This window comes from Nicrophorus vespilloides, unplaced genomic scaffold, assembly GCF_001412225.1.
Source record: "Nicrophorus vespilloides isolate i.1.1-1 unplaced genomic scaffold, Nicve_v1.0, whole genome shotgun sequence".
NCBI lineage: Eukaryota > Metazoa > Arthropoda > Insecta > Coleoptera > Silphidae > Nicrophorus > Nicrophorus vespilloides.
Genome location: NW_017096877.1, coordinates 12,959 through 27,573, shown reverse-complemented (window position 1 = coordinate 27,573; position 14,615 = coordinate 12,959). Strand labels below are relative to the sequence as shown.

General features: G+C 36.5%; 1 protein-coding gene across 1 annotated transcript in view; it reads right to left on the bottom strand.

The window, feature by feature from the left end:
* Positions 1 to 14,615, bottom strand: part of LOC108558372 (protein groucho-1-like) — a gene marked incomplete at its 5' end in the record, with an annotated part of 50,849 nt that overhangs the window by 32,676 nt on the left and 3,558 nt on the right. Inside the window, 1 exon segment of the mRNA XM_017915268.1 lies at positions 9,571 to 9,615. Coding sequence (XP_017770757.1) covers positions 9,571 to 9,615 — 45 coding nt within the window.

Sequence of the window (14,615 nt, the reverse complement as noted above, 5' to 3'; positions counted from 1 at the left end):
AACAGAATGCATATACATATATTTTATACGGTACACCGTTGATTGGTGGTGATTTGTGTGGAACGTGTTATTGGATTTGATTTTTTTTTGTCGGTTCGTCGTTACGGCGTGGCAAGGGTGTGCAGGGTGGAGAGGGGTTTGTATCATCGGAATGAATTGGATCGGGAGCAATCTGAAAAGTGCGTGCACGTGTCATTTCGAGAGGGGTTGTTTCCCCCGGCTCGCATGTTTTATTGCCGGAGGGGATCGACGGCGGTGGCGGCGGCGACCGACTAAAAAAATTGTCAGCGAGCGAAGGGCGAGTATGGGGGAGGGACGAGGAGGGTTCGCCGGAGGGATGTTTGGAATGCATTTTATATGCCTGACTGGCCATTTTTTTACGCTTCCCCCGGTGGCGAGATGAGATTTTTTGACCGGTGCCAACATAACCGCATTTTGAAAAGCCATATACTTCGCTGAAGGATATTTACCATGTGTTTATACGCCATAAAAAAATAACATATACGTGGTAGACTGACCATTCCAAACTACAGTACAATCTCATCAGTATCCTATATATATATTATATCAAACACAATTATTTACGATTAAGTTAAATCTGATGTAAATTCAAACATGGTACTGTGCGTACTACTAGTTATTTATAGGCAAAATTAAGCAACTTTTATAAGATTTGTATATTTTATATCTTTTGTAATTTGTATTTACTTCATAAGTATGAAATATGTGTATGGTTTACACGAATTTCATTGATCAACTACAGTTACGTAATATGAAACATTGTACAATATGTATTGTTCAGGAACATATTTTCAGCTGAAGTAACAACTTGATGCGGTTTTTTATTTCTGTTTTTTTAGGGTGGCAAAGAATTGGATTTTCCAGGTCAGATGTTAAGTAAACAAGTCTGTTTCGTAGCATTAAGTGCGCTACAATACACCTCGATAATGCGATAATCAAGCGGCCGCGGCAACCCCCCGATGATAATGGTCCTGGGACGTGGCCGGCGTTCGGAATCAGTGGAGGGAGGTTTTTGGTATTCCGGACGCGGTGGAAGCGAATCGCGCCGGGCGCCCGCCCTGAATACATCGTGAACACGATACAGGGGAATAAAATTATACGCGACGTCCTTCTGCAAATCCAATTCACAAAAGGGTGGCGGCTTCCAGAAGGGTGGGCACCGGTGAGGGGGATGGGTGCCTGAGGGGTTTATTGATAAATATTCATATTTCCCCATTGATGGGTCACGTTTTTGCGATAAGCTGTTTGTTGGTGTGCGTGCGTGCGTGTGTGTGTACAGGAGGGGCGCAAAACACATGTGGGGGGAGGGTTGTTTTTTTGGTCCCCTTCGATTCTTCTCCCCCATGCGATATTTATTTGGATGTGGTTAATAAAAGCCCTGTCGGTAGTAATGCCCTCGCGCATATACAAATTGCATGTGTTTTAGCGGACATACGCCGTTTATTGAGCCATTTTACATGTGATATTTGCTTTTTACGGTATCGCCTCGTGCGTTATACGGTCTACCCTATTCCATCGAGGACCGTGACAGATGGGATGCGACCGTTTATTGGTTTTATTGTATCGAAGTTTTATTTATTTATTTACGCCCACTGATTATTTCCCATTTTAATCCCCCCAAAAACACCTCTGTTTTGTACATTATTTTAACTGCCTGCAATCATGTTAAATAACAAAATTACTACACATAAACCGTTAATATTTTAATTAACTATTCTTAATAAGGCTTATCATTATATCAAACTTAAGAAATAACATTACATTTTTATCAAACACTTATTCTTAATAATACTTTATCCTTGTGACTGACTCATCTTGGATATCTTGCATTATCTTACACAAGTGTATCAGACTGTACTTACATATATATATATACATTTAATTTCATTCAAGAGATGGAGCTTGAAAGAAATTTAGCTTACGTGCTTCATTTTCAATTTTATAGATTTGAAAAGATAAAATAAATTGTAACACATTTCAAACATTATGAGCCATAATTTTGCATGAAATATTTGAACTCTTACTAAACAAAATATTTTTTGATTTTTTTTATCAATTTTTAATATTGTTTAAATTAGTTTACACATGAATACATTCATATTATATCCATATCTATATCCATAGTAGCTGTCAAAAACTGTGAATCTTCATATAAAAACTATATAAAATAGCGACTATTCAGAGTTGAAAAGTTACGAGAAGAGAAATGCCTTGAAAGATATATGTGATAATACTGCTGGCCCGAATTGAGGATGATAGGTTAAGGATGTACGGTGGAATAAATGGTCTATACGTACACTTTTATATGGTATCCCCGAGGTTATAAATTAAGAATTGAGCGATGTTTGCGATTCCTTTGAAAACATAAAACAGCAACTGTACTTATGCGCGCTCCTTTTTTGCTTTTCTTCTTCCCCCTATTTTTCCAGTTTTCTTCGAAAATATTTTCCAAACATCAAACGCGCGTGGAAGCCATAATATCAAAGTTACGCTCTCGACTCAATAATAAAGTGGATGGGAAAAAGGGAGTTATATATTTAATGATAAAAGAAGTCTGCTCGGGCTAGGGGAAGGGAACATAATATATATACACATATATATGTTGGCGTGTCTGAAGGGAAAACTCGGTTATTGTACGACGAGGGGGTGAAGCGAACATCGATTTGCACGGCTCGTGATCACATCAGCGGTCACTTTCCCTCCGGCGCTGCCGTTCTCATTCCATCCACTCGATACAAGGGGTAACCACCCCAACACAAAGGGCGGCCAGTGGCGTATAACGACCGGATACATCATCCGGCTAATATAGACCACTTGATTCAATGGGCTCACGTGCTGTCGTGCTCTGTACTATTAACGCTGCTAATTTATTTTCAACAAGTTTTTTTTTATAACATCGTTCCATTTCAAAAACCATATTCGCTCCCTTTTTACAACATATTCAAACACGTTTACTTTTTTTATTTTATTTACAAACGCATATTTTAACTGAAGTTCACAGCCCATTTTAACAACACCTGATGTCGTTATTCTTTTAAGTACTTCAAAGTGAAACAATAAAATTTAAATTTAAAGGTAGTAGTTCTAGCAACTAAAATATTGTGCTTTTGTAAAACAAGAGATACTTTATTGAAGGTTCATACTGCAATTGAACTAGCAGCAAAACCAATTGAACTTTTGAAATAAATGAACTTAAAAGAAAAACGTGACTGCTGAAGACGACTTATACCGCACTGACTACAGAAAAATATGATGAACAGGAAATATATTAAGAATTTTATAAATAGTACCAATAAGATTGTATAGATGGCGCTACCCGAAATTATTCCTACGCAGATCATGAACTAGAAGCTGTATCAATGGAACTAATCTACCTTTATAAAGCTTGATACTGTCTGGAATGTTCGCACTACAAAATTATCTTCGTCTAATTAAGTTTATTTATAAATAGTAGGTATTTAGAATGCATGGGAATCTTCTTGGAAGGTTCAGACTACTAAAAAAACTATTAACTTGTAATTGAAGCATAACTCTGTAACATTGTCTGACTCACTGGTATTATGCGCAGATCCTGTAGTAGTTTTACGGTCTTAATCAAATTTGCCTCAGAAATAAATTTGTTTAGCCTAAACTAATTGACGAGTATATGGTACGTCGTAGTCCGACGTCTATTACGTAAGAGCCGATATAAAGGGGAGAGAATTGAGAGAGCCAGGGAGTAAGGGAGAGTGGCAAAGAGAGAGAGAGAGGGAGAAAGGCAGATTAACTCGACCGCGGCCCAGAACTTTATCTAATTACATCCATATATCTCCCGTGCGGTTTTGTCTTCACCCGCCGCTACTCTGCGGTAATCCTATTCTACTCTGCTACACAGCGTAAGCCGCTGGCGTGAAATGTTACAATGCTATTAAAATTAACTCGCACAACTTCTCCACACCGTATTTAATTGCCGACGCCTTGTGGATTAACAATATTTCCCCCCGAACACATAAGAAACTTATCATCATCATCACCATCATCACAGTCATTTCGTTTTTGTTATTTTTCTTTACTACGAATACGAACTGCGGTTGTGTCATCCCCAGGGATCCACCGTTACACTTATTTAGTTAATTGAGAATTACAGCCTTTCTAATTAAACTACAAATCTAGCAAACTCAAACCAAGTAGTCACTAATTCCTTTTACACAAAACAAATGTTGCGTGGCTGTAGCATAGCAAACGAACATGTTTTGACTAATACTTTATGTGTGGGAGACGACCACGATGTCCTTTTATCGTGTATATCTGTTTGATGCTACGTTTACATCCAGCTTAGCGGCAAGAGACGGGATTAACTATACAAGTATTAACTCATTAAGTTTTCATCAATTTCCAAGACATTCACATTCCAAGATTTTACATTATTATGAAATTTGTGAAGTTGAACATAAATATTATATTTTATTAATACACTAATTGAAAAATCGACCTAGAATTAGATTCGTTCGTCCATAACAAAATTTAAAAGTTATGAATTACCAAATTATAATAATTTATACTTTAATATAATTTAATTGAATATTATTAATCTTTTGTATTTCTTTTTAAATACACTTAGATTTGCAGGTGAGTCATGCATGGATTGTAAAAAAAACTTGGAATGTAATTAGAAAATGTGTTGGTAATTAAATTTTCAAGCTGAAATGTAAGCCGTCAAATCCCAACTGTCTGCAAACACGCACACGTGTATATCGCAATTCGTATATAGTGCGCGGCAGTAATTCATTTTAATTATCTTAAATGGAATTGTGTGGCGTGAAAATATTATGGATAGAAACTTGTTATCGTAGCTTATTCTTTTATATTTTTTGTTTCGTTCGAAGCAGACTCGTTTGTTTATGTAAATTGAAGGGTGGAAAAAAGGATGGTGGTAGGCGGTTCGTTGTTCGGGAGGTTTGCTTATCCAAATAGATACCGAGTAAGTAAACAAAGAGGCCGATCTAAATCAGAGAGACCGATTGGAATGTGCGGTCTCCTAGGTTACAGCTATTGCTTCAGCTAATATTGAACTTAATCCCATCGAAACCGCAGATTAGCCACTGAAACGTAACGCTGCGCTCGGTTCCAATTTGGCTCGAATATATATTTCATATTTTAAAAACGATAATTGCTCCGATTCGAATCGACCGATCCATGTTTGATCAGAGCTTATCAGACCTTGTCTCCGGAAAGATGCAAGCCGCCTTTATTCTCGTATCCATTCGATTGCAAGGACGAGCAAGCAATGTCAGCCAGTCCTTTCTGAGTGCAGGGATTGTAATATAATTGTAAATTTCTAAACTGGGGGAGCGTCGCTCCCTAATAACAGTCGTCATTCTATATATGGGTAAATATTGACACTCCGTGGTCGGTACACATCGAGTTTCTCGCCCTCGTCCCGTCCCTACAACCCTGTACAAACTACCGGCTGCAGTTCTATTGGGTAAATTATTTGAGTTGCTGAACTAACAAAACTAACAGTCCCGTGTTTACTTCCCGTATTATCTGTGATGAAAATGTGGCTCGTTTATCTACAAACAACTCCAACAACGCGCTCGCCCTCGATCCCCCCACCCCATCCCACTTCGAGACCATCACAAAACCAACTGAAATTTCCGTCGCCCCTCGGAAAAATATATTACACACACATACGGCAAACACAGAGTCCCTGCCTGTTTGACCAGCCTTCTCTGATTTCCAATTCAATAAATTCGAAACCGGAGATAAAAACCGACAACCACTTTGATTCCCATTTTTATTTTATTACACCAACTCTACTGTACGTATTGTCGTTCTTAGATTATCTTTGACTAAATCAATTTGTTTAAAATATATTAGGCTTTTCTCCTTATAAAAAATAGCCAAACAACATAATGTTCTTGATTAATATAAAAAAAAGTATTGTCCCTATAAAATTATTTTCATTCAATTCTAGTTAAACCTGTTATATAAATGAAATAGAATGGATAGATTAAATTTGACTAATGGTTTCTTCATTTATGTTGGGATGAGTTGTACGTTAATTTCGGAATGGTAAATAGCTTAATTAATATTAACATTAATAATAGAGCAGGGTGTTTTGGCTGAGTGCGAGAACCATTGCTGAGTGGTTGTGGGTGTGTGTGTGGTTCGTGTGGTGTGTGCGCGATATCACAAGTGGCCGCTATTATACGGCACGTAAGAAACTACTTTATTACGATGTAGGGGTCGCAGAGACACGAATTACATCACGCAAATTGAATATTTATTCTCACTGTTTACTTTTACGTGTGGCCGATGGTATCTCGCCTGAGGGCAGAAAGGAATGGGTGGAAAGGGAAGGAACTTGAATGCGAGGGGGGTCCTTTTCTTCATTTGCATACGCCGACGACGGCGAAGAATACGCGTGTACAGCGGGGGCCGATTTGTATATGATTTAATCTAAATTCGCAAAAACCTTATCGCGCACGCGAATTGTTCCTGGGGGCTGCCGGTAATTGTAATTCATCATGCAAAATAATGCCTAGAGGGGGAGAAAGTAAGAGACATCACGGGAGAAGTAGAATGGAAGTAATGCATGCATACAGACAAGAGGAGGTGGATAAGGAGGTGAGGTGGATGAGAATGAAGAGGATGAGGTGGACGAGGAGGATGCAGTATAGAATATAATCTGTGGCGGAGGAATATTGTCGTTGAGATGAATAAATTCCCGTAGGATGGCATCATCCGGAATGTAATATGGGAACGTGACATGTATGCATATCGTATGCAGCGGAGTATATAACCTGAGAAACGTAGAAACGCCGGCGAAGATCCATTAAATCCATCATGTATAATATGCAAGTAGCATACGAGAAGGCAAATACGCGAACTTAATACCTAGTAAAACCCAACTGTAATGACACATCCTCACGCTACACCAGCAGCGCCGTTTAATGAGGTCGCAGCGACGCTCCCTCGCTAATCCCGACATCCAATGTGGCGCGTCTCGCGATCACTAATTGCAAATTAAAACAATTATCTCTTCCAACTGACTAATATCCTGGAATTCTTACTGCCAGGCTAATACGGCCCTCGTTAATCCTGAACGGAACCCTCCCTTCCTTCCAACCATCCATCCGTGCACCGCCTTTCCCCCAAACCATCCGTTCTCCTACCACCCCGAAACCCGTCATTCCTTTCACACCGCACTCCATTTTTGCTCCCAAATCCTTTCAAATTACTACCTCATCCACTAATAGATCATTTCCTAATAGTATTCATTATACCCTTATTACACTCTTACAATACGACCTGTCATTATAACCCTAAATTTAAGTTGTAAACTATGGTTAGTTTTAATTATATTAAGCTTATTATCACTTGATTAACAATATTTCAAATTTTAATTACGACAAATTATTATTTTTTACTTTTAATTATATTAAATTAAAATACATTTTAGTAATTTAAAAAAGTGTAAAAAATTTTAATAGATTTTTCATAGTAAATTGACATCTAAAAAAAAAGAAACCTTTGATTTAATAAACAAAAAATCTGTATTTACTTTACTACCTAGATTTAAAATATATTCTCTGTTGAAGATTATTTTTACTATCTAAATATTCGAGAAAAACTAAATATATTTAAGTAGTCAGTCTACAAATAAACATGCAGGAATGGTATGTTTACCAAAGTTCGTGCTTGGCGTTTCTCCAAATCAAATATTTAATTAGTCGCAAACTCTTGACTTGTTTAATTGTCAATTTTTAAAATGATACCAGTAAAAATCTTGCTTCTTAAAAAAATCGAATGCGTGTTATGTAATACAACGGGATTAATTATTAGTGAAATTATACGCACACGTTTCGAAGACGAGAAGCGTTTGCAGGGGTTGTAATTTAATATGCTGAATGGGATCAACTTATTAATTATACAGTGTAAATCAATTTCATGAGAACCGAAACGCGGCATGCGGCGTGTATATAAATTGTATTCAAAGTGTGTATTATTAATGCGCCCCCTTAGCCCTCCGACCGACCACTCGAAAAGAGATATGAATATGAATCATTGAGGAGTTTTCGGCGCTAGGGGTTGCACAGTCTGTTTGTGTGGGATGTATATATATGTGTGTGTATCTGCTTTATGTATGCCGAATGGTGCGGCATAGTGGATCAGGTAAAAGTTCCCTGGGAATCTCCCCGAGGCCGTTCGATTATAGTGCACTTGGCGTTCCCCGGCTTTGGGAATACACATCCGTTTGTTAAACATCGAACTTGTTATTATACTGTACCCCATAGCCCGAATAAAAAAATACAGTAGCAAAAAGGATTGCCTCCATCCCTTATAATGTTCTTTTTTTCTAGTGTATCTAACAACCATTTATAAATACTTAATCAAATTAAATGTTGGATTATAATATAATGGTTGTAGATTCATTTTTCACTTACTTTATAAATAGTAACACAAAATGTTAGTATTTGTGGATTTATTAAACATAATGTTGCAACTCTATAATGATACAAATTGACAAACCGTTATGTAATCAGTGTATTGTAGTAAAAATCGGGTATTATGGTAATATAATATTCAGATATTTGTAGGAGTATTTCCAAAGATTAGTTGGATACTTTAGCCGTGACTAACCACTCCATCAGATATTAATGGGTTTGAACCGCGCAAAGGAACGGTTCTATATAACATAGGATGTTAAATCCGAATTAGTAGGTGGCAATTTGCTTTCGCATGAGAAAGCCATTTATCCGATCAATGGAGTGAATCGGTGAGTAGGTCTATGGTGTACTAGAAGCAGACAATTAAAAAAAAAGAATGCGGACCTTCGAAAGGAGTGTTTATGTAATATCCGGTTGATTTGGTCGCGTTTCAATTCCATTATGAAAATAAATGTCGGCGGGTTCTGCCACCTGCCCCCGGGGGCAGCCCGGCAAATAAGGGCTACTTGTGTGTACGAGAGCGTGAGGGTTCGATCGCAGGGAAGGCGTCAAGGGTGTGTTAATTGCCAGCGGTGGTATGGAACACGTGGAACATTGTTTGCGCTCATATAAGCGTTATGTTTAATGTGTGTTCGCTTCGAGAAACGGGAGGGTGCGAAAGCATAGAGCGGGGGTGTTTGGAGCGCGCGTTCCGCACCAAATATTTCGCTCGAAAATCCCCAATTTGTCGTTTTTCCCCGCGAAAGAAATTGGAAAATACGGGGAAGGAATAAATGTATGCGTTTCGCTTCCTTTCCACTTTAGCTTCCACGTGTTAAATATGCAAATCGGACGAGGGGGAGAGTTGGAAAAAAAATATTGTAATTTATAATTAACGTTCTTTCGAGGCGCGCACAGGGGTTGAATTCGTAACGAGGGGTGCGTCGGGTGTCGTCGTCTGCGTGCGGACAGAGATTGTATAAACAAGCGGAGATTAAACCCGAAGGGTGGGCCCGAAAAAAAATTGTTTTAATAATCATGACAACAGCCACAACCCACGAAACGACAGCAGCAACAACAACAAAAAAAACAGAAGAGAATTAAGGAGGAGAAACTTATATAATGAAGAGGGACTCACCTGTTTGTGCATTTCCACGTTTAATCCATAGGACATTTCGTAATACTGAAACAGAAAGAAAAAAAAGTTAAATAATTAATAATTGTGTGCGAGTCTGAGACCCAGCGATACCATCTCGACGGGCCCCCATAATGATATATTAATAATTACTTATTATTATTATTACTACATAGATCCACAATCTTAGCAGCGGTAACGAATTAATAATTATCGTCTGATGAAATGCACACTCATCAACTTTTACCATTATTATTGCCGTTAAAGGCAGACTCTCTCATTGCGATGAATTTAACAATAAAAAAAATACGCACACGCGAAATGAACAGGAGAGTACCATTTATCCATTTAATGGTCCGCAATTACTGCTCCTTTATTTTTTTTATTTCTCGCAACGGTGGAACGCGAAAAAGGTCACAATTTAATTACATTATGGAAAACACACGTCGCAAGCGTTTGCGATTTAATACCACATCATCATCAAGCACAAAACCGCACGTTAAAAGTTACTGTTAACTTTGCTGCTCTTTAATCGATATTGGTTAAACTAATACCTATAATATCCCCCATATAAGTACTTGTTAGTTTCAATGATTTAGATACTTGGAAAGTATCATGTAATGAGGAAAATTACTAGAAAAGTGTAGCTTAGTAAAAAAAAACATTTTTTTCCACGTATAACAAGGATTACATGAAATGTGCATAGTTGAAAATGTTGATGAATAAATTATTCGTCGAAAGTAATAAATAAAAATATCCATTCCGTTCGCGTATGTAAAATTAAACGCGAAAATGGCCAATCGCTAAACAAAATGTTTAAATTAATTGCAAAATATACAGAACTAAATTGAAAACGTGCTCTCATAATGTACACAATTTGTTTGCCCATAGTTGAGAGCTACGGGGGATGAAAAAAAAAAAACTGTGTATGCACATTGTCGGGGGGGTGAGGCAGCGTACGAAACGCACGCAAAAAAAGCTATATGTATATTCTGCGGGGGCGGCAAAACCCGGGGCCGGAATTAATATAATCATGAATATTTGAATTATTTTTAATTTAAATTTAATGAAGTTTTAATTCGGAGCGTGTTTATTTTTTGTCCAAATCAATTTCGTTCGAACCGAATTATTAATGCGTTTTCGGCTATGCATTCAGGTTTTTTTTTGCTCTTTCGCTTTTTCCAATCATTTTGTTTGCGTTTTTTATAATCTGTATTATTGCGTCCGTAAATGTCCTTTCTAAATATTCGTTTCATGTTTTCTTTCGATAGCTTTGGAGATTACATGTTCAATGTAGCATTTTCTTAGGCTTTTCAACTGGAACAATTGGATAATATCTATGTTCGACTTGTTAGCCGCTCCCTATAATTGTATGCCATAGGGAAAATAGGTTTTAGAATGTCTTTTCTTTAAAAATAATTTCACGTTATTGTTTATAGCATAAAGTTGTATACATTTCATTATATTCATTATATTTTTCTTGTTTTCTTCATTTTTGATAATTTAATTTTTAAGTTCATCAGATGTCAAAAGAACCAGTTTAAGAAATATTAATTTATATATACATAACTATTCTCAGATTTACGTAACAGATGGCGACATTCTAGTTTTGAAAAGCAATTACACCTTCTTACTACATTATAAATATATTATCTACCAACTGAATAAAGTGCGAGTAAATTGTGTAGCAGTAAATAATAATAATGCGAAGATTCCAAACCGTAACAAATTATGTTTTGAAACGAAGCGTTAATTAATACAGTGAATACTTTAATAGTAATTGGGAACTTCCGAACGTGAGATTTCTTCGACGTAATCGAATGTAGATTCATGAATGGTTTTGATTAACGGCAGATATGGCGAATAAATTTAATTACATAATTAATGGATCGAGTCCGGTTAATTGCTTTCCACGAATTTGTTTTCCCAAGCCTGAATGCATTCGTTCGATCGACCAGTTCCCATTAAAAAGAATAGTATGGAAGCGGCTTCACGTATGTTTTACAAATATGTGCATTTTTCTTTCACTTTATTTATTTTTAATTATTTTCTTTTTCTTAGCAACGGAAATTACTTGATTTATGTTAACAGGAAACAATAAAGCGGGAGAAAAGTGTATAAACACGAATGCGAAGTATTTATGAAACCTAATAAACACGCCGGCCAATCTTCCTGTGTTTATTTGTGCGGCTCATAATAGAAAATAAACAGATTAATTATGCATCAGGATGCAGGCTGATTCACGCGTTTTATTGGTTCCTGTATAGCAGGATGACTGTACAGTTTCCATTTGGACTGATGATTTTTGTAAAAGTACAAAAATATACAAACATTTGTTAGTATTAATTAAGTAAAATTTGATAATTGATATATTTTTTTCATTCTTAATTTGCGATTGTTGCATGTTGCAAATTAGTTGTAATTGATTCGTTTTAATTAATTAAACATAATTGAATGTGTCATTTAATTCTAGATTTTTGAAGCAAACCAGATTAGTTGAATAACGTTTTTGTACGTTTCTTAAATGTTTCATCTTTCAATTAATTAATTTCTATAATTAATTACAAAAAATAATATGAGAATGTCTATCATCTGTGAAGAATTATCTAATGATGTGTATTTATAAGAAAGGCCCAAGTGTAATTACTTGTGGTATACCATGCACATATGGAAAGAAGATAATAATTAAATTGTAATGTTTGTGTCGGTTTGTAAATATATATGTATACAAATTCGTGTGTGTGAGTGTTAATGGGTGTGTGTGTGTGTGGTAATGATGCAGAGGCCGTCATTTGCGAGCAAACGGCAAATTAACACACATGCAAAATAATTTAGTAACCGCGAACGGATTAATTAATAAATTTAAATTACAGACGATAAAATGCTCATTTCACTTGCATTAGTAAAATCAATCAACGCTCGGCCGAATCAACTTTCAGCACGCTCCGCCATGGATACATCTAATTAAAATTTCCAAACGGCCATTCCGTTTTCCATATAACATTTTCTAAATGCCCACACACAAATGGGCACGTACAATATTTTGATTATAAAACTGGATCCGCTCGGCGTGTTTCGCATTTGATTGCAATTAATTACCGTTCAAATGTATGGATTATATTTATGGATGGCCGTGTCGGTGTGCACATGCGAATATCAATATAAATCTAGTGAAAACATCATAAAATGGCGCCGCCGTAAATTTTTATTTATACCCCGCCGTTCCGCGGAATCGCGGCAGTTAATTGAATGCATTTATTTCCATTGCAAAAACAACAACAACAAAACGACCGACAAAAATAAAACGAGCGTAGAGAAAAAAAAAACTACAACAACAACCGACGTCGTTTAAAACAATACGCGGCCAACGCGAAAAGGGAATATTAAATTATGTGTGATTGTAATTGAACATGTTGCTACTGCAGCTGCCGGAAAATCCCATTTTTATTTTGTAATGTATACACATACCCCTCATTGGATACATGCATGTATAGAGTGGAACGCATCAAAATTTACCCTTTTTTTAAATTAAAAAACATTTATTTTAGCCTCGCTGCACACCCCTTCGTCCTCGATATGCAACAAACCCTCGCCCCACGTTGTTATTCCTTTTTTTAACGCCGTTGTCCGTTTCCCGTTGTTCTCGTCAAACATTTCCAATTATTGACTTTAAAATTCGCATCAATTTATTCAACATTCCTTTCAATCTCGCGAAATTAATATCTGGCTAATATTTACACAACATTTCATAACGTAATTAGCATACTTAGAAAATAAAGTTTTAACTAATAAAGTAAACTTTAACTCAATACTCAATGAAATGTAGTGTATTAAAAAATTAGTTCCCTATTTACATCATAGATGGCGTAAAGAATTTTAAGTAAATATTTAAAGTAGTTACGCATTTCCTAAATCTTCCAAAGGAATGTTCAAATCCAAACAAATTGACAGCAATAAATTAATCGAAAATTAAACAGACGGTCAAAATATTTGGAGCAACTTTGATTATATTATTTCGAACGAATTCTATCCAATTAACGGGACAGACAAATTCCAGCGAATCGATCTTCGGAGATTGATCGAGTTTCCCATCGGATAATCCGAAACGCATGTGCTGCATCCAATCAAAATGCATTTCAATTAAGATTTTTGTCCGGCCGAATCCGGCGTTTAAATGTGATTATCTTCGGAGCGGTTTAATTAAAATCCGATTGTATAATAAATGTTTGGTCGAGAGCAAAGTAAATAACGAGTTTGTGCGTAATATAACCAAAGTGTTGTAATGATCGGTTAGGCTGCGTGATTATATGCATGTTGTGTGTGTGATGAAAAAATATAAATAAATAAAAAGGGAAGCAGCTAATGGATATTCGGAATACATTAGAGGCGATTAAATACTGTTAGTAATAGTTTCAGTTTCTTTTTTTTCTTTTCGTTTATATATGTTTCCTTTCATGACTGCTGGTCGGCTGCTGTTGAGTGCATGTGTGTGTGCGTGTGTGTCTGTGTATGAATGTATGTGTTGGCACGTTAAAATTAAATCAATAAAAAGGCCCCGTTTATAATCTCCCAGAGCGGTTCATTTGAAGGCAATAATCTCCCGGACTCTACCAAATTAGTCGATGACATGGCGTGGAATCTGTAGCATAGCCACAGAAAAAGTGGTTTTATTACGAGGAATTTATTCCGAAATAGGTGGTCTCTCTTTTTCAAGCCTCTCCTATTTCTCTTCTTCGCCACGCACAAAAACGGAACATAATAATAGCTTCTCGAGAACTGAATGCCAACTTATTAACATTTTTTTATCGCTCGCAAAATAAGAAGAACGATATTGTGCCGGGATGACGACGACGACCGCGAGAAGACTTAGATGATGATGATGACGATGATGATTCCCGGTATTCCATCCGCAAAAAAAATGCAGCAATGATTCATTTTGTTGTTATCGTTTGCCACTTCTTTTTATCCATGTCCACTTTGAAGCTATTCCATTTAATTAAAGGAGGAGGAAGACACGATTCTTTTTGATGCCCTCTTCCTTTAATCGC